Source organism: Callospermophilus lateralis, chromosome 7 (genome assembly GCF_048772815.1).
Source record: "Callospermophilus lateralis isolate mCalLat2 chromosome 7, mCalLat2.hap1, whole genome shotgun sequence".
Taxonomy (NCBI): Eukaryota; Metazoa; Chordata; class Mammalia; order Rodentia; family Sciuridae; genus Callospermophilus; species Callospermophilus lateralis.
This window is the reverse complement of record NC_135311.1, coordinates 9,470,662-9,498,308: the sequence shown is the minus strand read 5'-3', so window position 1 is coordinate 9,498,308 and position 27,647 is coordinate 9,470,662. Positions and strand designations below refer to the sequence as shown.

The 27,647-nt window shown below is 42.3% G+C and overlaps 2 protein-coding genes across 2 annotated transcripts; both read right to left on the bottom strand.

Moving 5' to 3' along the window:
* Positions 1-1,758: 1,758 nt before the first annotated feature.
* LOC143403531 (antigen-presenting glycoprotein CD1d-like) lies at positions 1,759-4,799 on the bottom strand. The gene is made up of 6 exons (XM_076861584.1): positions 4,739-4,799; positions 4,188-4,454; positions 3,650-3,919; positions 2,892-3,170; positions 1,878-1,980; positions 1,759-1,780 (listed from the first exon to the last, which is right to left on the bottom strand). Exons 1-6 carry the CDS (start codon positions 4,797-4,799, stop codon positions 1,759-1,761), a joined length of 1,002 nt encoding a protein of 333 aa, XP_076717699.1.
* Positions 4,800-19,845: 15,046 nt separating this feature from the next.
* On the bottom strand, positions 19,846-23,701 carry LOC143403466 (antigen-presenting glycoprotein CD1d-like). The gene is made up of 6 exons (XM_076861516.1): positions 23,617-23,701; positions 23,058-23,324; positions 22,510-22,788; positions 21,753-22,031; positions 20,756-20,858; positions 19,846-20,658 (listed from the first exon to the last, which is right to left on the bottom strand). The coding sequence occupies exons 1-6, from the start codon at positions 23,675-23,677 to the stop codon at positions 20,637-20,639; spliced, it is 1,011 nt and encodes a 336-aa protein (XP_076717631.1). The 5' UTR covers positions 23,678-23,701; the 3' UTR covers positions 19,846-20,636.
* Between the last annotated feature and the right edge of the window lie 3,946 nt (positions 23,702-27,647).

The window sequence follows — 27,647 nt, the reverse complement described above, 5'->3', positions numbered from 1 at the left end:
GAAATGCATTCTGATGTCATGTATAACAAATTAAGATAAATAAATAAATAAATTTTTAAGATAACAAAAGTAACCTGTGATACAACCAAAAAATTATATTGAATGCTGGAGTGCTGATGTACTTATAAATACATAGCCAAAAAGCTACTCTTGGTTATAAATAAAATCCTAAAAAAGAACAAGAAACGTGGGGCAAGTAAGAAAAGAATGGCAAGACAGCAGACTTAAACCATCCCCCAAATTATATTGCTTTAATATAACACAAATCACATGCAAATGGTGAAAACAATGACTTAAAAGTCAGATTGTCATATAGAATAAAAAGGTAAAATACAACTCTCTGCAGTCTACAGAAAACACACTTTAAGAACAAAGACAGCAGTACAATGAATCTGACATGACTTTCCCATCTTTATATATATGATTAAATGACCAATGGAACCCCACATCATATAATAATGGGATCCTAAGTGGAAAACCACACAAAATATATTTGAGGAATCAAAGAGAAAGCCAGTGACTAAAATACCCATAAAATACAGCAAACATTTGATAATTACACAATATATTTTTTAAATAACCAATAGATCAAAAAAACGAAAGACATTTACTATTCAGTTTTACAGTTCCACTTCTCAGGATTTTCTTGACTTAAGGAAAACCAAGTGCACCCAAAGACTCTGCATAAATGTTCAGAGCAGCTTCATTCCTGATGGGCCAGCATTATAAACCACCAAAGTTTGTGATTCCTTTAAACCATAAGTATTAGTATGTGGGAAGGAACTATTGATAAATGGAACATGGATGAGTCTCAACACACATTGTGTCAAGTGAAGAACAGAAATATTCCATTTCATTTATAAAAAATTCTCAGACTGGTAAAACAAAAAGAAGTAGAATGTAGATCAACACAAACTCATGCTGGTATTAACAAGGAGAAATCACAGACTTTGGGGAACTGAAAAGTTTCTGTGAACTCTGGGAAGATGGGAAAGTAGTTACATGGGTGTAGATATTAGTATAATTCCTTGAACTATAGGAACCCCTTCTTGTATTCAAATTATACTTTAAGTTTATTTTATTCAAGTTTATTTGTTTGTTAGCAACACTAATAAGATTTTATAAAGAGTGTGCTCAGGAGAACAGATATAGGTAGTTCTTCATGATTCAGAAAATTTTTCGTGGTAAACGGGTGTTGAAAATGGATCTTGAAGAAGGGAAAAAAGACATGATCTGTGTGCACCCGAGATGGGACCAGTCAGCAATGCTTATTTATCACAAAGAATATTTTGTCCAAAGACAAGTTAGCTTTTTAAATCACCTGTCACATAAAATTCTAGATTTCCAGTTTTCGGGAGAAACATAGGCTGCAATCAGGCCAGAGTTTGACTGGGCACTTGACAGCTGGCCACTGCAGCTATTACCTTTGCAAAGGACATGTTTTCCCAGCTCAGGACAGACTCTGTCACTCCATGGCCAACAAGGACACTGCTACCCCAGCCCATACGTGCTCATTGCCAGCAGGTCATCAGAGGAGTTGGTGCCCCTCTTTGCACAGAATCACTTGGGCTTAAAAACTTGTCATACAAGGGAAAGGACTCAAACGCTTTAGATAAACATTAAAAGGATGTGGATGACCCTTTTCTTTTTAACTTCTCCAGGTTAACTCTCCATTCATCCTCCATTCCTAAGCAGGCAAAGACTGCAGTTCTGGGGACCTGAGGTCTTGGGCTTCAGACAGGCAGGTGTCCAGAAGACTCACAAGATGTCGTCATAGGAGCTGTGAGGGAAGAGAAAGGGAGACACCATTCAGAAAACAGGAACAGGGGAGGGAGGAGAGAGAGCGAGGGAAGGAGCAGATGGAAGGGGAGACTCACCAGTGTCTCTTGATCCAATAGAAGCCTAGAATGAGCACAAAGAGCAGCACCAGGCAAGCCAGTACCGCCAGGATGACCAAGCCCACAGAGGTGTGGCTCCCACCTGCAGGGGACACAGGATGTGTGTCAGCCCAGGACACCACCCTGTACCAAGTTCCCTGGTCTAGCACATGTGAGGGGCCAGGCGCTGCCTTTCTCCTCCCCCCATTTAGAGCATCAACTTCTATTCCTCAGAAGTTTAGACTCCCCACCTTTTCACAGGGTCTAGGCACCTCCACTACAGTTCATTTCACTATATAATAACGTAGGGTACAGGTGATGCTGTGTAGCCAGGCAGACCTGAATCAATATCCAGCTCTTCCACCTTCTATGAGACTCTGGGTGGTTAACCTATCTCAGCCTCACTTTCCTCATTTGTAAAATAGATTAACAGTAACTGCTTCAAAGGAGAGTGATGATGCTCAGGTAAAGCACTGGATGCAGAGTGGCCAGGTCCCCACGCAGGAAGCACTCAGTAAACCACAGCTCTCCTTGTTAACCTGCTTTTCATAAGTCCCTGATCCCCATTCTGCTGGGAAATGAATTGTCCAACAGTCTGTTTTCATTTTATATGCAGTGCTGCTTGGTGAATCCTAGAGTCTGGGACAAACCACTAAGCTGCATCACTAGCCTTTACTGTTTGAGACAAGGTCTCCCTAATTTGGCTAGGCTGCCACCTACTTGGAATTCTCCTGCATCAGCCTCCCCAGCAGCTGGAAATACAGATGAGTACTGTCATGCCCAGCTTCCAGGGATTCATTAATTGCCAACAACTTCTAGGTCTCTGAGATTATCAGTCCCATTTCATCTTGTATTAATACATCAGATGTCAGTCCTATTTTCCTCTTTACTCTGTCTGAAATCCATCCTTCTAGCCCTCCTAGTTGGTGTGCCAACTCCATCCTTCACAGTCGCTCCCTCTATGCTTGAGAACCACCTGCCTCCATTTCCAACACAGCCCCAGCCCTTTCTCACCCCAGTAGAGAACGAGGTCCTGCCCTCCTAGGCTGCTGTGCTTCACCCTGCAGGCCAGGCCAGCCGCCTCCCCAGCTGCCACATCCAGGGTTGCTTGGAGATACCATGTCTCATCACCATTGGGCAGGAAGTCACCTCTCTGAGTGCCCAGCTGCTCCTGCTCACCTCGCATCCACATCACCCACACAGGCTGAGGGTAGAATCCAGACACGTGGCACACCAGCAGCAGACGGCCAGACCCAGGAATGGGGCGACTGGACAGCCAGGCCTTGGGCTTCACTGTATCCAATAAAGAATGAGGAAACCATAAGGTGAGAACTCTGCATCAGAGGTCCCAGGTCTCCTCCCAGGTTCATGCTCCCCAAGGTCCACTTCTGGAGGTGAAGTCTCCAGGTAGCTTTGATCCCTTTGGGTCACCTTGCCCAGGAGACCCATCCCTGATACTCCTTCCCCTCCCCGAATCCCAGTGCCCCATAAATGCCTCGCCTCCCTACTCTAACACCCTGAGCTCAGCTGGAGCACACAGCATGTCTCAAACACTGTCTGAATCAAATCTGACCCACAGTCTTGATTTAATTCAACTCATGGAACCCAGCAGGTACCCAGTGACACTGGGTGATATGAACAAATACCTCACGCCTTATCCATCCCCTCTATGTCTTGCTCTTTGTCTGATGCTTAAAGGAAAGCAAACCCTGGGATGGCAAAACCTACTTGAAGCTTAAAAGTAGGATAGATGGAGAGGACAGAAGGCTGACCTTGCTTCTCCAGTTCTGACTTCCCTGTCTCTAGGAGGCCATTCAGAAATTGGGGGCAGATGTCACTGAGGAGCCACTGCACTGTTTCCCTTGACCCATCGTCCTGGTTAAGCACTTTGATGACAAAATCAACCCAATGTGGGGCCTGTGGAGCCAGCTCCCAAGCAGTTCCCTGGAAACTCAGGATATATTCTCCTTGATATGCTACATGGAGAAAGACATTCCCAGGGTGCACCTCACAGCCACCAGACAGCTGCAGCTCCATGGGATCTGTGGAGAGAAACGTGCAGAAATCAAATGAGGTTTCAAGGACTGAAAGGGAAGAAGGAGAAGAGACTGGTACTGGGGTTACCCAGGGGACCCACAGTGGAAGGAAAAGAGAGTGGGTGGCCTGATGCCTGAAACTGGGCCCGGCCAGGCAGAAGTGCAAGTCCTCAGAGGGGGAGAAAGCAGACAACCTCATCCCCTCTCCCAGCAGGACTTCCGTGCCCATTCTCTCAGTGTGGCACCTGCCCAGGATCCCATCCCCTCAACTCACACTCTAAGGACAGCATTTTGGCGAATTCCTGTATGTCCCTGGTGAAGCTGCTTCGAAAAACCCGAAATATATTCTGCAGGTGGACCCACTGCTGGCTGCTGAAGGTGCCCTGGGCCCAGGGCTTCACAAAGCTGATGGTGTCAGAGGCGTTGCTCCAACTGTGCGTCTGCAGCTCCCCCAACCAGGCCAAGGCGTCAGTGCGCATCCAGCTGCTGTTAGTGAAGGAGGAGATCTGGAGATAGTGGAAGAGGAAACTCCTTTGCAGGACTGGGGACAAGGAAGACTGAGTAAGTACAGCTAATGGCCCACGGAGCAGACAGCACAGGGAGAGGAAGGAAGCAAAGCAGAAGGTGAGTCCAGAAGGGTCAGCTGGGTGCACCAACCCTGACCCACACCACGCAGGGAGCCAGAGACCCGTGATCTCTGGTGCATTTGTGTGCTCCAGGATCCGTGGCCCAGGGTTCATCCCAGCTCCCTGGGAGCCTTTCCCTAAGACCCAAGCCCTGTTTCTGCCCTTTAGCGCCAGTACGTGGGCACCCTGAGCCACTCACCCTCAGAGCTTCCCCACGCCTGGGGGAGCACCCACAACAGCAGGAACCACCTGCACTCCATCCACGGAGTCTGGGGACCTTCCTGGGTGCGCCCTTCCCAAAGAGCTGCCCTCCACGCCCTGCCCCCAGCAGGCTCTTGTGCTCCGCTTTTGGCAAGGACCCCAGCCAAGTCCCAGGTGCAGCTCAGGCAGCAGCCCTGCTCCTGCTGGGGTGCATTTTACTCTTCTGCTTGACTGTCCCCCTCGCCCCTAGCGATTCCATCTGCAAGGAGTCCCAAAGCTGTGGCTCACTTCACTGGTTTCACAACCAACTCACTTTCTAAGGATCTGTCCCAATGCAGAAGGAATAGGAAACAGCACATGCGAAATTTTAAACTGTTATCTAACTGTTAAAAGAGGTCATTGGTTGCGTCTGTGTTAGGACTGCGACAGTGCCAAAAAAAGAATAAGAAAGAATTTGGTTTAGCCCTTGGGGTCGCCAGGTGGAGAGACTATGGGTGATTTTGATTTGTTTTGCATTTTTAAGTCTTCAAAAAAAATCTACAAGTGAATCTATTACATTGTCCATAAACCACCACATTAAAACCAATTTTCTCAGTGTCCTGAGGTAGGATAAAAGACATAGGATAGGTACAAAGTAGACAAGGGATAAAAATCAAGAGTGGTCCAGCTTTAAGGTTCAGATTTAAAAATCCAATTTCACATGGATTAAAAGTGCAGGTTTAAAAGTCTCTTTCACGTACTCTGATTACAAACAGCACTGCTCCAACCATTATTAGTCCTCACCCACAGGACCTTAAATAACTTCTTTCCTGACCTGGACCCACAATAAAAAAAAACGGATCTGAGAAATGCCTTTGCTCAACAAGTAGGTATTCTTACGACTCATACTTTGAGGCTTTGATTACGTCATCTATATGTGATACTCTGCATCAAACCCTCAATGTTACACCAGTGTAGTAATGTTTAAACTCACAAGCAGAACAATGAAAACTCCCCAGGGGAACATTATAAGCCATTTTTCATCAAAAATAAATCACAAAAGGAAATGACCCCTACTGGGTAATTGTTAACCCATCCAATCACAGTCACAAAGCAGGACTAAACCACCCTCTTAGATCATGTCCCTGTACTACAAAGAGTTCACTCAGTTTGGGGGAACTTGGTCCCCTCTGCTCCCCCTCACCAGCTTCCTGTTATAACCACTCTGAACTCAGGCTCTGAGGTCACTTTCTCAGGGGAGTCTTCTGAGCCTCCCAGACTGTGAGCAAAGGCAGGAGAACTGGGCCAGCCCCACCTGCACTCCTTGCTCACTAACTTGCTTTGCAAACCTTTCCTCCCAGCACCTGCAGAGCCTGTCATTATAGAAACATTCATGTGTGTGTCTCTTTCTGTGTGCTCTTGTCAATCAGCTGGAGGGACAGCACATGTAAGGATCACATCTCCTGGCTCCACTTCCTCCCATCTGACAACATGAATACTTCCCTTCCTCCCATACCCCCTGTGTCCCTAGAGAACAAACATCTGCCCCTCACCCTGAGCTGGGATCCTGGAGATCGCCCTAACCCACCTCCCTTACTATAAGGAATGTCCCAAAACAGTTTGAAAGAACACAGAAAACTTATCTGTTTAACAAATAAAGGACTGAGTGATTGAATGAGAGTTTAAAATAGCCCAAATAGTGGATGGGAAGAGTACTGGGCATAGACGTAAGAAGAAAAGTACTGGGGACTGAATTGGAACAAATTAAATTCCATTTTTGCATAATTATGTCAAAATAAATCCCAATATTATGTATAACAGTAATGCAGTAAAAAAAAAAAGGGATAGAAAAGAAATGAATCTTGCCACCGTGAGAATTAATCTGTGTATTAGAGGTGATTTCATATAACTGCAAAGAATAATGAACAGCTGAGCTGGGTATCCAGCTAGAAAATGAAGCAATATTGGAAGCTCTGTCCACATGGAGCTGCCCTGTATCTCCCTCCGCCATGATTTCATTGTATATTCTGAGGCCCTACAGAAAGCATCTCTGAAGAGGTCATGGCAAGGGCAGGACTTTACCTCTGGTCTGAGCCAAACCTCTACTGGTATCACTGGACTTGGTACTTCCCTCCAGTCTTCCTTTTACTTTACTTTCTTCAACTTCCTTTACTCTATTTGTCTTATCTATTGTTTAATTTTTAATTAGTGCATTATAGGTATACATGAAGATGAAATTCACTGTGGTACGTTCACTCCTGTACACAGGACCATTGATCAGTTTTATTCCACCATTCTTCACATTTTCTGCCTCTCCACCCTCTCCTCCATCCCCTATCTCTAATCTATTGATCTCTCTTCTTTTCTGATGGGATTCCCCCTCCCCTTTTTCCCCCTTATTTTGGTCTAGCTTCTGCATAGGAAAGAAAACACTTGATCCTTGACTGTATGGGTCTGGCTTATTTCACTTAGCCTGATCCTCTCTGGTTCCAGTCACTTACTGGCAAAAGCTATGACTTCATTCTTCTTTATGGTTGAGTAAAGCTCCATTGTGTACATATGCCATGATTTCTTTAACCATTCATCTGCTGACAGGCATCTGGGCTGTTTTATAACCTGACTGGTGTGGATTGCACTGCTATAAACATCGGTGTGGCTGTATCGTGATGGTAGGATGACCTTAGATCTTTACGATATGTGCCAAGGAGCTGTTGAGATCTATTTCTTAGTTTTATATTATACTCCTTAATTTGTCTATTGGTCCATTCCCATCTTATTACCATAATGTTTTGATATGGTGGCCTCTGGGTTTAGTATTTTGAATGGCAGACACTCTGACCCCATCATTATTTTTTTTTTCCTATTTTGGAGCGATTTTAATCCTACTTAAAATTCTATTTAATTGAAAAATTGGGGAGCTAATTAATATTTTGTTACACTAAGTGTCCTAAACCAAGAAAGGAATACATCTTTTCACTAATTCAAAATGGTTTTTATCCTTCAGAGAACTATATGGTTTTTGATATGTCTGTACTATTCATGTGAAATATATTCCTAAGTATCCTCTTTCTCTTTTTGGATTTTGAATACATCATTTATTCCCATTTCCATTTCGAGTTGTAGTTAACACATGCTTTCTTTATATGTGTTTATCTCTTTTACTTGAATAAACACCTTTATAAATTCTAGCAAATGTTCTTTCAAACAGGGTTGTTTGTTTCTAGGTACATAGTCACATCATTGGTGAAAAGGATTGAGTTCATCTCTTCTCCCGTGGGTCCCTCTGCCTCAGTAGCTGCTCTTGGTCCAACAGAAGGGTGCACCTCCTGAATCCCCAGAGACTTCAAAGTCAGAGGGAAATTTCAACTGTCACATTCTGTGCCAGCTGATGACCTTGTTTAGGATTAGGCCACAAAAACTGTGTTTTTTTCTATTTTTAGTTATACATGACAGTAGAATGTATTTTGGCAGAATACACATACCTAGAGTATAACGTATTCTATTTAGGTTTACATTCTTGTGATCATATACAGTGTGCAAATAAAAGGCTAAGAAAGTTATGACTGATTAATTCTACTCTTTCCTATTCCCCTCTCCCCTCCCTTCCCTTCATTTCCCTTTGTCTAATCCAGTGGACTTTTATTCTCCTCCTCCCCACCCTCTCTTGTTGTGGGTTAGTGTCCACAAATTAAAGACAACATTCAGCCTTTGGTTTGAGGGGATTGGCTTATTTCACTTAGCGTGATATTCTCTAATAAATTACCATCAATTTACCAGAAAATGCCATAATTTCATTTTCTTTATGGCTGAATAATTTATATATATATATATATATATATATATATATATATATATATATATATAATCACATTTTCTTTAATCATTCATCTGTTGAAGGACATCTAGGTTGTCCTATAGGTGAAGGACACCTATATATGTATATATATACATATCATATGTTCTTTAATGATTCATCTTTTGAAGGACACCTAGGTTGTTTCCATAGCTTAGCTATTGTGAGTTGAGATACTATATGGATATCACTGTGTCACTGTAGTATCCTGTTTTTAAGTCCTTTGGGTATATACCAAGGAATGGTATAACTGGGTCAAATGGTGGTTCCATTCCAAGTTTTCTGAGGAATCTCCGTACTGCTTTACATAATGGTTTCACCAATTTGCAATCCCACCAACAATGTTCCCCACATCCTCCCAACACTTATTGTTCTTTATAACTGCCTTTTCTGACTGGAGTGAGATGGAATCTCAGTGTAGTTTTAATTTGCCTTTCTCTAATTGCTAGAGATGTGGAACATTTTTTCATATGTTTTGGCCATTCATATCTTTTCTTTGGTGAAGGATTTGTTCAGTTCTTTTACCCAGTGATTGATTGAGTCATTTACTTTCCTGGTGTTAATCTTTTGTGAGTTCTTTGTATATCCTGGAAATTATTGCTTTATCTGAGGTATTGGTGGTGAAGATTTATCCCAGTAGGTAGGATCTCTGTACACTTTGTTGATTCTTTTCTTTGCTGTGAAGAATCTTTCCAGTTTGATACCATCCCACTTATTGATTCTCTATTTCACTACTTGCACTTTAGGGGTCTTGTGAAGGAATTTGATTCCCAGGTTGACATATGACAGTTGGGCCTACTTTTTCTTCTAGTAAGTGCAGGGTCTCGGGTCTAATGCCTAGTTCCTTGATACACTTAGAGTTGCGTTTTGTTCAGGGTGAGATACAGGGGTTCAATTTTAGTTTTCCCAGTACCATTTGTTGAAGAGGCCATCTTTTCTCCAATGTACATTTGTGGCACCTTTGTCTTGTATGACACAACTGTACTTATGTGGGTGTGTCTCTGTGTCTTCTATTCTGTTCCATTGGTCTTCATGTCATTTTTGGTGCCAATACCATGCTGTATTTGTTACCATAGCTCTGTAGTATAATTGAATGTCTGCTATTGTGAAGCCTCCTGCATCACTTTTTGCGCTAAGGATTGCTTTGGCTATTCTGGGTATCTTATTTTCCCAAATGAATTTCATGACTGCTTGTTCTATTTCTGTGAAGAAAGTCACTGGGATCTTTATAGGAATTGCATTGAATCTGTATAACATTTTTGGTAGTATGGCAGTTTGATCATATTTATTCCGCCTATCCAGGAGCATGGGAGAGATTTCTATTTTATGAGGTCTTCTTAAATTTCATATAAAATTCTTTCATTTCTTTTGTTAAGTTGATTCCAAAAATTGTTTTTTGAAACTATTGTAAGGGGGATAGTTTTCCTGATTTCTCTTTCAGCTGATATATCCTTGGTGTATAAAAATGCAACTGATTTACTGATATTGATTTTAATACTTCTTACTTTGCTGAATTCATTGGGGAGCTTTTTCAAAGAGTTTTTCAGTTTTCTGAATATAAAAATGACGTTGTCAATAAATAGGGATAGTTTGAGCTCTTCTTTTATTATTGTGTCCCTTTAATTTCTTTCTTTTCTCTGATTTCCCTGGATAGGTTTCAAGGGCTATTTTGAACAGAAGTGGTGGAAGAGGGCATCCCTGTCTAGTTCCAGTTTAGGGAGGGAATGCTTTCTGTTTTTCTCCATTTAGATTGATTTTGGCCTCAGGTTTAACATAAATAGCTTTTACAATGTTGAGGTATGTTCCTACTATCCCTAGTTTTTCTAATGTTCGAACATGAAGGGGTGCTGAATTTTGTCAAATGCTTTTTCTGCATCTCTTCAGATGATCATATGATTCTTATCTTTAAGTCTATTGATGTGATGAATTGTGTTTATTGAGTTTTGTATATTGAACCAATCTTGCATCCCTGGGATGAACCCCCACTTGACTGTGGTTGGCTCTTTTACATATGCTACAAAACCTGCATTATCTGGGGCAGGTTCCCTTGATCGTGGTGGTAAGAAATTAACTCAAAACTTCCTGATTCCTGCTTGGAGATAAGGGAGACAGCCTCCTTCTTCTCTTAGAACCCAAAACATCTCTTTCCCAACTACAAAAATCAAACTCTGGAAAAATTACTTCCCATTTCTAGATTCTACAACACTTTCTGTCCATGCCTTTATGTCCCATGTTCACTGCTTAGAGAAGCCCTTGAAAACATAACAGAATGATTGGGACGCTATCTCTCTTTTCTCTCCTGCCACAATCTTCCCCTGAAGCAAAGAGAAATGTGTAACTTTCATGAATAAAGGGAAGGAAAGAGAAAAAATGCAATGAGAGAAATAAAAGCATGTGCTAAAATGCAAAAATATTATCTAGCAACATGACTTTAGAAATTTTCCAGAAGGGCAGGCATAAAAATTAAATAATAAATAAACACAAACCAACCAAAATGAAAATGGCCAACTTCCCAGGATCCATTGGATGAATGGCCAATCTCTGATGTCCACTGAACTCAAAACAGCACAGGAGAACTATGAACAGGGAGCACCAAGGCCCACACTGGCCTGCTTCCCTGTTCATAAAATAAAAATAATCGCATTTAGTTTCTGCAAAAAGACAAAGAACAGTGAAGGGGCATCCGGGAACTTCTAGTGATTCAGTCTAGAATCAGTAAATCCATTACTTTATTACAGTAGTAAGAAACAGAGAAGGAATTGTATTTTCTAAAAATGTATATGTATTTATTGGAAAGCTGTGTTGGTCAGCTCTTTGTGACTAAAATAACTAACCAGAACAACTTAGAAGAAGAAGAGTTTGTTTTGAGCTTATGGCGTCAGAGGTTTCCCCCATGCTGTGGTGATCCCATTTTTAGGGGCTTGAGGTGAAGTGGGACACCACAGAAGAACGAGGCAGGGGAGGAAAGCTGTGGGCTGGGGAGAGGCCACACGCACTGCCATGGGCAAGGATGAAATGTTATGGGTGTATATTAGGGGTCCCTCAAAAGCTCTTGAGTCAATGTGGGAATATTCAAAGGTGACATGATTGGACTCTGAGAGCTCTAGCCTAATCGTCCTTCCTGGTTGGAATGGGCTAACTGCCAGGTAGCTGTAGGCAGGTGCCATGGCTGGAGGAGGTGGGGCAGTGAGGCTGGAAGACTCTGAGTTTGCCTTGGCCCCTGACCCCCCCTCTCTCTGCTTCCTGACAGTCTGTGAGCTGAGCTGCTCTTCTCCACCACCTCCTCTGGCCATGATGCTCTGCCTCACTTCAGGCCCAGATTCATGGAAACAGTCAACCATGGACGGAACCTCTGCAGCCATAAGTCCACGATGAACTTTCCTCCTCTGGTCGGGTACTTGGATCAAAGCTATGAAAAGCTGACAAATGCAAATACTTTTCAAAGCACATATTTTCTGTGAGCTTTCAATAATCCTTGAGTAGCTTCTGGCTGTGAAGTACCCTTTGCTCCTTCCTTACTTGACTTTCCTGCCTTTCATTTTCATCTGCCAATTGGAGTATTTTGGCAGATTCTGGGGGAACATTACCTGATTTTTTTCTCAGTTTCCATGGCCTGAACTTTTCTTGTGGCCTTCCACCATTGCTCTCTACATCCTATTGTCACTGACACCCTGGTGTCAATTCGTTGTTCGTCTTCATGCCCTCTCATGCCCTCGGCCCTCTGAGGGCTAAAGGATATCCTCACACAGGACACAGCTACCTCCTGTTTGATTCTGTCAAGCACATCAGGGAAGCATTCAAATGTCCACCCTGTGTTCCAAAGATAAGCCACTGGACATTACAATACTGGCAGCACCAGGCCTGCTTCTTAAAGGAAACTCATTCTCATTAGCAGGTAAGGAGGAAAATGAAATAAGGGGACGTGTTCTTATTGTCCTCTTCATTCACCAAACACTTTAGGAATCAATCAATATTGTCATCTCCGTGGATATGCAGGATCTCAGAGCATTTGACACTGAATCCATAAAAAGATTTCTACAATGGGCCTGTTGTTCAGGATAAGACAAAAAACACATGTAAAGAAGTAACAGAAATATATAGTTTTAAAAGATGGGTGAGATTTCTTTTATCTCATCATGAACGATCAACTTGTATGGAGCATTCCATACAATAAAAAAAAAAAATTTTGTGGACGTTTGAAAAGACTAGTATGTGGAAACTCGTATTTCCAAATACTGGGAAAAACAGAAAGTGAGGACTGTGAACAAAATACAGGAACATATTCCACAAAATCACATAAGTTTCCTTCCTCTTTCCACTTGGGGACAATTTTCAAATCAACTCACAAAGAAACCCTGCCAGGGCTAGTTACTCTCACTAAGTTGGAGAGATAAAGATTTAAGTCCAGAGTCTCAGAGAGCTAGGTAAAGTGTCAAGTGGTCTAACAGGTTTACCATATTTGCAAGTGGGGCCTAAAAGCAAGAAGCTCAACAATCTCTCTCTCTCTCTCTCTCTCTCTCTCTCTCTCTCTCTCTCTCCATACAAACACACACACAAACACAAACACACATAGAAACAATGAAATTAACTTGATAAACAACAGTGTTAAAAAGCAAAATTTTGAAGCCTTCAGGGTGAAATATACCTTATATATAGGGAGGAAATGAGAACAGTTTGTAAGTAACAATGCAAGCCAGAAGTTAGACAAATAACATCTTAAAAGTGCTTTTAAAAACTCTCAAATCAGGATTCTATATCCAGCAAATATCTATCAAAACTTAAGGTGAAAAACAAAGTATTTCAAAACTAAAAACTGAATGAATTTTCTGCCCACACAGGTACATGAGAAATTCAAAAGGAATTTATTCAACTTGAAGGAAAAGGGTGCTAGAGGAAATCTTGGATCTATAAAAAAAAACAATGAAGAATGTCAGAAATGGTAAATGCATCAGTAAATATTAAATATTTTTTCTTATTTTTTTAAAATTTACTTTAAAGGTAACTATATAGAGCAAGAAGAAGACCAAGTACTGTAAATTAATTTCATATTTAAAAGGAAAACATATGGCTGCCCCTTCCCTATGCGGATCTTCCGGCCCACTGATGGGTGAGGAGCTCAGACCACAGGATCCCCATCTACCAACACAGGACTCCTCCAGCCACCTACTCTTGGCACACTGAAGCAGCCCCCATAGACCCCTCAACATGGTAACCTCCACCTTGAGACACCAGACAGGGCCTGGAGGCAGGTGCCCAGGGCAGCACTGACTGCCACAGAGCTGTATCTCTGTACAAACCATCCAACACCATCCCACAGCCCACCCTCACTGCCTCATCTCTGAAAGCTGTTGTCTCCATCTTGGGACACTTCTGCCACCATCTTGGGTTACCTCCACTGCCACCATTGCCATTTTTAGTTGGGGCAGCTTCCATCTTGGGATAACAGCTGGGGCCTAGAAGCCCAACATCAAGGCACCTACAGGTTTGCTACTGCCACCAGCTAGAGACACAGCCACTTCCATCTAGGGACAACAGCCAGGGCATGGATGACCACCACCAAGGTCCTTGCAGCCTTGGTTACATGTGAGATCTCTCCACCATCTTGCTGTAGAGTCAGATGAAGACTTTGCACAGGGTTGCTAGGGTGGAAGAGAGTGTGAGGACATCTTGATCCGGGCTCACCCACCCAACCAGCCCAGCTCCCACAGGGTTCTCAAGGCCAAATGCAGCAACACTTGCTGGAACCCAACACCAGCCTAGTCCCCAGCTCCCTCCCCAATCCAGCATCCACTGATCACCTGGTCCTGCTGGTTTGGCAATCAACAGGGCCCTCTGGCTCTCCAATCACCAGTCTTCCAGCACTCTAGCCACCAACCTGGCTCAGCACTTCCAGCTACATGGCTGGCCTGCTGCTCTCAGTGCCTGGTCCTCATCTGCACAATACAGAACAGCTCTCCACAGCAGGCACACTGATGCTGGTGCTCACCCTGAGGACCTCCAGAGAGACAGATTCCAGATTAGGAAGTCAAAAGCATAGGGGTGAGAGATACAGTTTAGAAACTAAGTTACAGACCAGGAATTGAGGGGTCTACAAGTTAAGACCACGCTCCTACAACCCACAAGTGGACCCCGAAGGAGATTCCTGGGCTTCAATATTACAACAGCGACTAGCAATTGCTATGCCCTATCTCCAGGAGTTCCACATCCAAGACTAACCCTCCAAACACTAGTAACCTTCATTTCAAGAGATTCTGAAAGAAATCCAAACAGAAATTCTCAAAATGAAGGAAAAAATAAACCAAATTAAAATTCACGAGAAATCATCACCAAGAGTCTTGGAAGATAGAACCTCAGACAATAAGGACATAATATATAGTGTTGAAAATAAACTTGACCTCACAGTGAAGATGGTAAGATATCATGATCAGAAACTCTAAGAATTATAGGATAACACAAAAAGACCAAATTTAAGATTTACTGGAATAAAGAAAGGAACAGAGATATAAACCAAGGAAGTATACTATTTTTTCAATGAAATAATACCAGAAAATTTCCCAAATCTGTAGAATGAAATGGAAAATCAAATACAAGAGGCTTACATGACACCAAATGTACAAAATTATAACAGATCAACACAAATGCACATTATAATAAAAATACTTAGCATACAGAATAAGGAGAGAAATTTATAATAAAAATACCTAGCATACAAAATAAGGAGAGAATTTTAAAAGCCACAAAAGAAAAGTACCTTCTATTGTACACATATAGAAAGAAACCAATTTGGATCTCAGTAAATTTCTCAACCCAGAACCTCAGAGCTAGGATATCCTGGAACAACATATACCAAGCTCTGAAAGAAAATGGGTGCCAACCAAGAATCTTATATCCAGCAAAATTAAACTTCAGATTGATAATGAAATAAAAACCTTCCATGATCATCAAAAGTTAAAATAATTTACAATTAGAAAGCCTGCACTACAGAATATTCTCAGCAAAATATTCCATGAGAAGTAATGAAAATCAGCAGAAGGTGGAACTACATTGGAAAAGTTAACCAAAGGAAAAACCAAGTCACCTTAAAAAACAGAAATAAACCAAAATTAATACAAATCATAGCTCAATAATAACCCTGAATGTTAATTGCCTAAACTCATTAATCAAAAGACATAGTCTGGCAGATTGGGTTTTTTAAAAAGACCCAACAATATGCTGCCTTCAAGAGACTCACCTCATAGGAAAAGATATCCACAGACTGAAGGTGAAAGGATGGGAAAAAACATATCACCCACATGGACTGCGTAAACTAGCAGGGGTTTCCATCCTCACATCAGATAAAGTGGACTTCCATCCATAGTTCATCAGAAGAGATAAATAAGGACATTTCACTCTGCTTAAGGGAACAATACAACAACAAAACATAACAATCATAAATATGTATACCTAAAGCAATGGAGCATCTATGTACATTAAACAAACCCTTCTCAATTTCAAGAATCAAATAGACCACAACAGAATAACCCCGGATGACTTCAACACACCTCTCTCACCACTAGATAGATATTCCAAACAAAAACTAAACAAAGAAACTATAGAAATCATCCATCAATAAGAAAATACACTTTATATCAGCAACACATGGATCATTCTCTAAAACAGAACATATGTTTTGCCACAAAGCATATCTTAGCAAATACATAAAAATAGAGATACTATCCTGCATTGTATAAAATTTCTTAATAGAATGAAATTTGAAATCAATATTAAAATGAAAAAATAGAAACTACTCCAACACTTGGAGACTAAATAATATACTCTTGAATAACAAGTGGATAGCAGAAGACATCATGAAGGAGATTAAAAAAAAAACTCTTAGAAGTAAATGAGAACAATGATACAACATAAGAAAATCTCTGGGACTTATGAAGGCAGTGCTAAAAGGTAAGTTCATTGTATTGAGCTCATTCATTAAAGAATAAAAGTCAACAAATAAATGACCTGACATTACATTTCAAGGCCCTAGAAAAAGAAGAAATCAATACCAAAATTAGTAGAAGACAGGAAATAATTAAAATCAGAACTGAAATCAATAAAGTTGAAATAAAAGAAACAATTCAAAAAGTTGACAAAACAAAAAATTGGTTCTTTGAAAAAATAGATAAAATTGATAAACCATGAGCCATGCTAATGAAGAAGAGAGAGAAAACTGAAATTACTTAAATTCATGAGGAAAAAGAAAATATGGAAAAGGAAATATCATGGATACAACGATTGAAATACAGAAGATAAATTAGAAACTATTTTGAAAATTTACACTCCAGGAAAATAGAAAATATCAAAGATACCAACAAATTTCTAGAGACATATGGTATGGACAAACTGAGTCAAGACATACACAATTTAAACAGATCAATTTCAAGCAATGAAACAGAAGATGCCATCAAAAGCCTGCCAACCAAGAAAAACCCAGGAACAGACAAATACACAGCTGAGTTCTACAAGAGCTTCAAAGAAGAGTTAATTCCAATACTCCTAAAATTACTCTATGAAATAGCAAAGAAGGGACCCCTTCCAAGCTCATTCTATTAGGCTAGTATCACCCTGATACCAAAACCAGACAAAGTCATATCAAGGAAAGAAAACTTCAGACCAATAGCCCTGATGAACATAGATGCAAAAATTCTCAATAATTCTCAATAATTCTGGCTAATCTCATAGAAAACACATTTAAATGATAGTGCACCATGATCAAGTGGGGTTCATTCCAGCGATGCAAAGTTGGCTCAACATACAGAAATCAATAAATGTAATTTATCACATCAACAGACAAGAATCATACGATCATCTCAATAGATGCAGACACACATTTCACAAACTACAGCACCTCTTTGTGTTCAAAATAGTAGAAAAACAAGGGGTAACTGGAACATATCTCAACACTGTAAAAGCTATTTATGCTAAGTCCAAGGCCAACATCATTTTAAATGGGAAAAATTTAAAAGGATTCCCTCTAAAAACTGGAACAAGACAGGGATGCCCTCTTTCACCACTTCTATTCAACATAGTCCTTGAAACTCTAGCCAGAGCAATTAGACAGAAGAAGAAATTAAAGGAATATGAATAGGAAAAGAAGCACTCAAACTATCACTATTTGCCAACAACATGATTCTCAATTTAGAGGATCTAAAAAAACTCCACCAGAAAACTTCCAGAACTAATAAATGAATTCAGCAAAATAGCAGATGCCCTTAAATAGATGAATGGATAAAGAAACCGTGGTATATATACACAATGGAATATTACTCAGCATTAAAAGAGAATAAAATTATGGCATTTGCAGGTAAATGGATGGAGTTGGAGAATGTCATGCTAAGTGAAATAAGCCAATCCCAAAAAACCAAAGGTCCAGTGTTTTTTCTGATATGTAGATGCTGATTCCTAATGGGAGTTGGGGGACCATGGGAGGAACTTTAGATAGGGCAAAGGGGAGAGAGGGGGAAAGAAGGAGTCTTCGGGGTGGGAAATATGGTGGAATAAGATGGACATCGTTACCCTAAGTACATGTATGAAGACACGAATAGTGTGACTCTACTTTGCGTACAGCCAGGTAAATGAAAAATTGTCTCTATATGTGTACTATGAGTTGAAATTCATTCTGATGTCATGTATAACAAATTAAGATAAATAAATAAATTTTTAAGATAACAAAAGTAGCCTGTGATACAACCAAAAAAATTATATTGAATGCTGGAGCGCTGATGTACTTATAAATACATAGCCAAAAAGCTACTCTTGGTTATAAATAAAATCCTAAAAAAGAACAAGAAACGTGGGGCAAGTAAGAAAAGAATGGCAAGACAGCAGACTTAAACCATACCCCAAATTATATTGCTTTAATATAACACAAATCACATGCAAATGGTGAAAACAATCAATTAAAAATCAGATTGTCATATAAAATAAAAATGTAAAATACAACTCTCTGCAGTCTACAGAAAACACACTTTAAGAACAAAGACAGCAGTACAATGAATCTGACATGACTTTCCCATCTTTATATATGATTAAATGACCAATGTAACCCCACATCATATACAACCACAATAATGGGATCCTAAGTGGAAAATGTTAAAATCATTTTATGTGTGTTGTTGAATTACACCCTACTGTCATGTATATCAGTAAAGAAATATTAAATAAATGAAAAATTAAGTAAAGAGAACAAAGATAGGTTAAGCAGAAGATGGCAAAAGATACACTTAACAAAACCTGATAAATGAAAGCAAGAGGACTGGGGTTGGGGCTCAGTGGGAGAGCGCTTGCCTAGGTTCGATTCTCAGTGCCACATAAAAATAAATGAATAAAATAAAAGTACTGTGTTCATCTATTTAAAAAGAAAGAAAGAGTGACTATTTTAATGTCAGAGTAGAATTCAGGACAAAAAATATCAGATGTAAAAGAAATCATTTAATGATGATAAAAGGGTCAATCCACCAGAAAAAAAAACTAATTTTATATTAATAACAGAACTTTAAAAAACTGGAGCAAATAGAACAAAAAGTTAGAAATGAAAGGGAAAACATTTACATCCGCAAATGTAATTGGAGATTTCAACTCTCATATCTCAGTAAGTAACAGAACAGGTAGACAGGAAATTAGTAAGGATATAGAAGATTTAGAGAACAATATAACCGACATTTATAAGGCAGTCCACTCAACAACAGAAACACTTTCTTTTGCAGTGCACATGGAATATTCAGAGAGAGAGACTGCAGATAGCAAACAACTTCCAATAGATTTCAAAAGATTAAAACCACACAAAATATATTTGGGGAATCAAACAGAAAGCCAATGACTAAAATACCCATAAAATACAGCAAACATTTGATAATTACACAATATATTTTTAAAAAGATATTATATATGTATATGTGTATATATATATATATATATATATATATATATATATATAGAGAGAGAGAGAGAGAGAGAGAGAGAGAGAGAGAGAATTTTAATACTTATTTGTTAGTTTTCAGCGGACACAACATCGTTGTTTGTATGTGGTGCTGAGGATCAAACCCGGGCAGCACGCATGCCAGGCGAGCGCGCTACCGCTTGAGCCACATCCCCAGTCCAACACACAATGTATTTTTAAATAACCAATAGATCATTTTCATGGGCGGAACATCAGACTGATAAAACAAAAAGAAGTAGAATGTAGATCAACACAAACTCATGCTGGTATTAACAAGGAAACTTTGGGGAACGGAAAAGTTTCTGTGAAATCTGGGAAGATGGGAAAGTAGTTGCATGGGTGTAGATATTAGTATAATTCCTTGAACTATAGGAACCCCTTCTTGTATTTAAATTACACTTTAAGTTTATTTTATTCAAGTTTATTTGTTTGTTAGCAACACTAATAAGATTTTATAAGGAGTGTGCTCAGGAAAACAGATATGGGTCAGTTCTTCATGATTCAGAAAATATTTCCTGGTAAATGGGTGTTGAAATGGATCTTGAAGAAGGAAAGGAGACTTGATCTGTGTGCACCCGAGATGGGACCAGTCAGCAATGCTTATTTATCACAAAGAATATTTTGTCCAAAGATAAGTTAACTTTTTAAATCACCTGTCACATAGAAATCTAGATTTCCAGTTTTCGGGAGAAACATAAGCTGCAATCAGACTGAATTTGACTTGGTACTTGACAGCTGGCCACTGCGGCTACCACCTTTACAAAGAACACGGTTTCCCAGCTCAGGACAGACCCTGTCACTCCATGGCCAACCAGGGCACTGCTACCCCAGCCCTTACCTGCTCATTGCCAGCAGGTCATCAGAGGAGTTGGTGTTCCTCTTTGCACAGAATCACTTGGGCTTAAAAACTTGTCATACAAGAAACAGGACTCGAACTCTTTAGATAAACATTAAAAGAATGTGGATGACCCTTTTCTTTTTAACTTCTCCAGGTTAACTCTCCATTCATCCTCCATTCCTAAGCAGGCAAAGACTGCAGTTCTGGGGACCTGAGGTCTTGGGCTTCAGACAGGCAGGTGTCCAGAAGACTCACAAGATGTCGTCATAGGAGCTGTGAGGGAAGAGAAAGGGAGACACCATTCAGAAAACAGGAACAGGGGAGGGAGGAGAGAGAGCGAGGGAAGGAGCAGATGGAAGGGGAGACTCACCGGCGTCTCCTGATCCAATAGAAGCCTAGAATGAGCAGAAAGAGCAGCACCAGGCAAGCCAGTACCGCCAGGATGACCAAGCCAACAGAGGTGTGGCTCCCACCTGCAGGGGACACAGGACCTTGTATCAAGTTCCCTGGTCTAGCACATGTGAGGGGCCAGGCGCTGCCTTTCTCCTCCCCCCCCCCATTTAGAGCATCAACTTCTATTCCTCAGAAGTTTCGACTCCCCACCCTTTCACAGGGTCTAGGCACCTCCACTACAGTTCATTTCACTATATAATAACGTAGGGTACAGGTGAAGCTGTGTAGCCTGGCAGACCTGAATCAATATCCAGCTCTTCCACCTTCTGTGAGACTCTGGGTAGTTAACCTATCTCAGCCTCAATTTCCTCATTTGTAAAATAGAATAACAGTAACTGCTTCAAAGGAGAGTGGTGATGCTCAGGTAAAGCACTGGATGCAGAGTGGCCAGGTCCCCACGCAGGAAGCACTCAGTAAACCACAGCTCTCCTTGTTAATCTGCTTTTCATAAGTCCCTGATCCCCATTCTGCTGGGAAATGAATCTTCCCAGATTCTGTTTTCATTTTATATGCAGTGCTGCTGGTTGAATCCTAGAGTCTGGGACAAACCACTGAGCTGCATCCCTAGCCTTTACTTTTTGAGACAAGGTCTCCCTAATTTGGCGAGGCTGGCCAACTACTTGGAATTCTCCTGCATCAGCCTCCCCAGAAGCTGGGAATACAGATGAGTGCTGTCATGCCCAGCTTCCAGGGATTCATTAATTGCCAACAACTTCCAGATCTCTAAGATTATCAATCCCATTTCATCTTGTATTAATACATTAGATCTCAGTCCTATTTTCCTCTTTACTGTGTCTAGAATCCATCCTTCTAGCCCTCCTAGTTGGTGTGCCAACTCCATCCTTCACAGTCGCTCCCTCTACGCTTGAGAACCACCTGCCTCCATTTCCAACACAGCCCCAGCCCTTTCTCACCCCAGTAGAGGACGAGGTCCTGCCCTCCTAGGCTGCTGTGCTTCACCCTGCAGGCCAGGCCAGCCGCCTCCCCAGCTGCCACATCCAGGGTTGCTCGGAGATACCACGTCTCATCACCATTGGGCAGGATGTCACCTCTCTGAGTGCCCAGCTGCTCCTGCCCACCTCGCATCCACATCACCCACACGGGCTTTGGGTAGAAGCCAGACACGTGGCACACCAGCAGCAGACGCCCAGGCCCAGGAATGGGACCACTGGACAGCCAGGCCTTGGGCTTCACTGTGTCCAATAAGGGATGAGGAAACCATAAGGTGAGAACTCTGCATCAGAGGTCCCAGGCCTCCTCCCAGATTCATGCTCCCCAAGGTCCACTTCTGGAGGTGAAGTCTCCAGGTAGCTTTGATCCCTTTGTGACATCTTGCCCAGGAGACCCATCCCTCATCTCCTTCCCCTCCCCTGATCCCAGTGCCCTATAAATGCCTCACCTCCCTACTCTAACACCCTGAGCTCAGCTGGAGCACACAGCATGTCTCAAACACTGTCTGAATCAATTCTGACCCACAGTCTTGATTTAATTCAACTCATGGAACCCAGCAGGTACCCAGTGACACTGGGTGATATGAACAAATACTTCATGCCTTATCCATCCCCTCTATGTCCTGCTCTTTGTCTGATGCTTAAATGAAAGCAAACCCTGGGATGGCAAAACCTACTTGAAGCTTAAAAGTAGGATAGATGGAGAGGACAGAAGGCTGACCTTGCTTCTCCAGTTCTGACTTCCCTGTCTCTAAGAGGCCATTCACAAATTGGGGGCAGATGTCACTGAGGAGCCACTGCACTGTTTCCTTTGTCCCTTCGTCCTGGTTGAGCACTTTGATGACCAAATCTACCCTCTGTGGGGCCTGTGGGGCAGGTTCCCAAGCAGTTCCCTGGAAACTCAGGATATGTTCTCCTTGATATGCTACACGGAGAAAGTGTTCTGAGACGTTCCCAGGGTGCACCTCACAGCCACCAGACAGCTGCAGCTCCATGGGATCTGTGGAGAGAAACGTGCAAAACTCAAATGAGGTTTCAAGGACTGAAAGGGAAGAAGGAGAAGAGACTGGTACTGGGGTTACCCAGGGGACCCACAGTGGAAGGAAAAGAGAGTGGGTGGCCTGATGCCTGAAACTGGGGCCCGGCCAGGCAGAAGTGCAAGTCCTCAGAGGGAGAGAAAGCAGACAACCTCATCCCCTCTCCCAGCAGGACTTCCATGTCCATTCTCTCACTGTGGCGCCTGCCCAGGATCCCATGCCCTCAACTCACACTCTAAGGACAGCATTTTGGCGAATTCCTGTATGTCCCTGGTGAAGCTGCTTCGAAAAACCCGAAATATATTCTGCAGGTGGACCCACTGCTGGCTGCTGAAGGTGCCCTGGGCCCAGGGCTTCACAAAGCTGATGGTGTCAGAGGCGTTGCTCCAACTGTGCGTCTGCAGCTCCCCCAACCAGGCCAAGGCGTCAGTGCGCATCCAGCTGCTGTTAGTGAAGGAGGAGATCTGGAGACAGCGGAAGAGGACACTCCTTCGCAGGACTGGGAACAATGAAGACTGGGTAAGTACAGCGAATTGCCCGCGGGGCTGAGAGCACAGGGAGAGGAAGGAACAACAGCAGAAGGTGAGTCCAGGAGGGTCAGCTGGGTGCGCTGACCCTGAGCCTTACCGCATCAGGAGCCAGAGACCCCATGATCTCTGGTGCATCTGTGCGCTCCGGGCTCCGCCGCCCAGGGCTCATCCCCTGGTCCAGGGGAGCCTTTCCCTAAGTCCCAAGCCCGCGCCCTCTCTCCGCCCTTTAGAGTCAGTACCCGGGCACCCTGGGCCACTCACCCTCAGAGCTTCCCCACGCCTGGGGGAGCACCCACAACAGCAGGAACCAGCTGCAGCCCATGCCTCGGAGTCTGGGACCTTGCGGGCTCCGCCCTTCCCGTGGCGCTGCCCTCCACGCCCCGCCCCCAGCAGCCTCCTGCGCTCCGCTTTTGGGGGGACCCCAGCCAAGTCCCATGTGCAGCTCAGGCAGCCGCCCCGCTCCTGCTGGGGTACGTTTTACTCTTCTGCTAGACTGTCCCCCTCGTCCCTTTGGGTTCCATCTGCAAGGAGTCCCGGCTGGAATGGAGGAGTCCCGAAGCTGTGGCTCACTTCACTGGTTTCACAACCAACTCACTCTCTCAGGATCTGTCTCAATGCAGAAGGAATCTGAAACAGCACTTGCAAAATTTTAAACTGTTACCTAACTGTTAAAAGAGGACATTAGGTGTATCTGTTTTACCACTGCGACAGTGCCAATATATATATATATATATATATATATATATATATATATATATATATATATATATATGAAAGAATTTGGTTTAGCGGTGGGGGTCGCCAGGTGGAGAGACTATGGGTGATTTTGATTTGTTTTACACTTTTAAGTCTTCAAAAAAAAAAAATCTACAAGTGAATCTATTACATTGTCCATAAACTACCACATTAAAACCAATTTTCTCAGTGTCCTGAGGTAGGATAGAAGACAGGATGCGTAAAAAGGAGACAGGGGATAAAAATCAAGAGTGGCCCGGATTTAAGGTTCGGATTTAAAGTCCACTTTCACCCTGGATTAAAAGTACAGGTTTCAAAGTCTCTTTCACGTACTCTGATTACAAACAGCACTGCTCCAGCAGTTGTTAGTCCTCACCCACAGGACCTTAAATAACTTCTTTCCTGACCTGGACCCACAAGAAAAAAACGGGTCTGAGAAATGCCTTTGCTCAAGAAGTAGATATTCTTACCACTCATACATTGAGAATTGATTAGTCATCTATATGACATACTCTGCATCAAACCCTCAATGGTACACCAGTGTAGTAATATTTAAGTTCACATGCAGAACAATGAATCATTGCAAAAAGCGATTTTTCTTCAAAAATAAATCAGAAAAGAAAATGACCCCTACTGGGTAATTGTTAACCCTTCCACTTACTGTCGCAAAGCAGGACTAAACCACCCTCTTAGATCATGTCCCTGTACTACAGATGTTTCATATATAAATACTTCTGACTGAGATGTATCTAGCACATTCTTCACCAGCACCTATACTCTACCCTGTCAGAGTGTGTAATGCTTTCTTTCTCAAAATAAAATCAAGGGCTGGGGGTGTGGCTCAAGCAGTAAGGCGCTCACCTGGCATGCGCAGAGTGCTAGGTTCGATCCTCAGCACCACATAAAAATAAAATAAAGATGTTATGTCCACCGAAAACTAAAAAATAAAAATAAAATGAAGTCAATCTGTGCTGTCTTTCAACTCTATTTTGCCATGACATCAAGGAACCTCAGGACCTGTGTCACTTTTTGGGGGGGCCCCTCCTCAGGACCCGAATCCTTGTGAGAGTATATCAAGGGAATTGCATTAGGTTGACTAAGATTCTTTCGAGTGCACATATCCCATGTCATTTTTTTTTGCATGTCACTTTATTGTGTTTCCCAGATAACAGCTTTGTAAAAATTGCACATTTATGGCAAGCTTGCACAGATCAATCAGTTCCCATGATCATAAGTAGAATTAAGCAATTAAGTAATTTCAATTAATCGGTGTACATTTTAGACACACAATATTGCACACTGAATGAATTATAGTGCAGTATAAAGATAAGAAACCAAAAAATGTGCGTGACTCCCTTCGTAGCACTATTCACTTGACCACAATGCTCTGGAACTCAAAGAGCAATATTCCTAGTCATGCCAGTACCCCTGCCTTGCCCTTCACCTCTCACCCCTCCTGCCTGTCCTCTCTACCTACTGGCTTCCTCTCCTGCCTTCCTGCTCCCTCCCTCTCCTAATATGAGCCTCTGTCCTAAAGACAAGACATAAGATTCAAATGTGTCTGTAAACCTGGAGGGCCAGGTACCACTTCTCACAGTGAAAACAAGAAATTGTGACAGACACAGTGGCTTGGAGTCCTGATCCCCTGGACAGTGATCCCTTCTTTAATCAGTCAGAGCCTCAGCAGCATCCTGACACCCCTCTCCCCCATCTTTTGACCCACCCACTACCAGCGAGGTTCCACTTTACATAGCTCTTAAACAGCTCTCTTTCTCCACCTTCCACCTTCATCACCACCCTAATGTTTTGCCGAGTCCCTGGAAATAGCTGTCTTAGGTAGGAGAGCAAAACTCAATGGCATGGCCTACGAGAGCACGTGGCCCTCCCCTGCTCAACCTTTGAACATCATCTTGCACCCCAGTCTCACTTCATGATGATACACTTTCAGTTTTTCTCATATGCCCAGCATCTTCCTGCCAAAAGCCTCTGCACAAAGAGTTGACTCAGTTTGGGGAACTTGGTCCCCTCTGCTCCCCTCACCACTTCCTGGGCCTAGTTTTTTCCACTCTGACCTCAGGCTCTGAGGTCACTTTCTCAGGGGAGTCTTCTGAGCTTCCCAGACTGTGAGCAAAGGCAGGAGAACTAGGCCAGCCCCACCTGCACTCCTTGCTCCTAACTTGCTTTGCAAACCTTTCCTCCCAGCACCTGCAGAGCCTGTCATTATAGAAACATTCATGTGTCTTTCTGTGTGCTCTTGTCAGTGGAGGGACAGCACATGTAAGGATCACATCTCCTGGCTCCACTTCCTCCCATCTGACAACATGAATACGTCCCTTCCTCCCGTACCCCTGTGTCCCCAGAGAACAAGCGTCTGCCCCTCACCCTGAGCTGGGATCCCGGAGATCGCCCTAACCCACCTCCCTTACTATAAGGAATGTCCCAAAACAGCTTGAAAGAACACAGAAAACTTATCTGTTTAACAAATAGAGGACTAAGTGATTAAATAAAAGTTCAAAATAGCCCACATTGTGGATGGGAAGGAAACTGTGGGCAGAGACGGGAAAAGAAAAGCGGTTGTGTGGATCATGGTACAACACCTAACTTCATTCTCCAAATTTACGAGCTCCACTTAAAAACTTGAAGAGTTCTCTTTAATTTATCTGTATGTCAAACTTTTGATGCAAAAATTCTCTTATATGTAAAGACAAGAATGTGGGTTGTTTTTGTTTTTATTTGGTTTGGTTGTTCTTGTTTTGCTTTGTTTTGTTGGTTTTTTTGGTTTTTTTTAATAAATAATTCCTAGCTGCACAACCTCAGATCCAGTTATGGCTATTTGGACTTATGGAAATTTTTTTTCCAAAGGTAGGTTGAGTCAGACACTTTTTGGCTATAACAACTTCCACAACTTTCTTCTGAAACCTGGGAGATGCAGTATCACCATCTATCCTAGCTGGTGAGCTAATGCTGGGTTCACAAAATCTGACTATTCCAATAACTTAAGAAAACTGACAAAGAAAGCACGCAGACACACAGAAGTACCTTTTCAAAGTCCAAGATGGCTCTCTGACCTTACGGTCCGTGGAAAGAGAGAGAGCCACTGGAATTTTTTATTCTTATATAGGGGACACACAAGGGGAGGGTCCATGGAACATTCTATCTTCAAAAGGGCAAAGGGGTAGGATTATAAAGGAACAGGTGAGTATAACTCAACCCCCAGGGGTGACTGGTGACGTCTACTCCTGGAGCCACGCCCTGTTATCCAAACTGAAGTAACACCCACATGACTGCATCCTGGGACTACCCTGCCAGACTGAATGCAATAATTGTTCAGAACCCATACATTAGGGCGTAAAGGCGTCTGCATCCAGGGCAGCTCCCAACAATGCAGTAATTTGTTACCTTGAAATAATCTCTGGTTTTAAAAGTTGTATTAACCTGTATTAATAATACACATTAATGGAGTTCAGTATGATACCATCACAAATGCAAACAGCATGCCCTGACTATCCAAGCTCCATTTAGCCCCTTTCCCCCACACACTCCATTCCCAACCTCTA

Bases quoted from the DNA above. Each gene is read 5' to 3' on its own strand.
- LOC143403531 (XM_076861584.1), bottom strand. From the start codon at position 4,799: ATGGAGTGCAGGTGGTTCCTGCTGTTGTGGGTGCTCCCCCAGGCGTGG. The intron at 4,455-4,738 runs GTGAGTGGCTCA...CCTTGTCCCCAG, and splicing joins GGCGTGGGGAAGCTCTGAGG to TCCTGCAAAGGAGTTTCCTC. The intron at 1,781-1,877 runs GTGAGTCTCCCC...CTTCCCTCACAG, and splicing joins TATTGGATCAAGAGACACTG to CTCCTATGACGACATCTTGT.
- LOC143403466 (XM_076861516.1), bottom strand. From the start codon at position 23,677: ATGGGCTGCAGCTGGTTCCTGCTGTTGTGGGTGCTCCCCCAGGCGTGG. The intron at 22,789-23,057 runs GTGAGTTGAGGG...TTCTCTCCACAG, and splicing joins CAAAATGCTGTCCTTAGAGT to ATCCCATGGAGCTGCAGCTG. The intron at 20,859-21,752 runs GTGAGAAAGGGC...TGTCCCCTGCAG, and splicing joins GGACCTCGTCCTCTACTGGG to GTGGGAGCCACACCTCTGTT.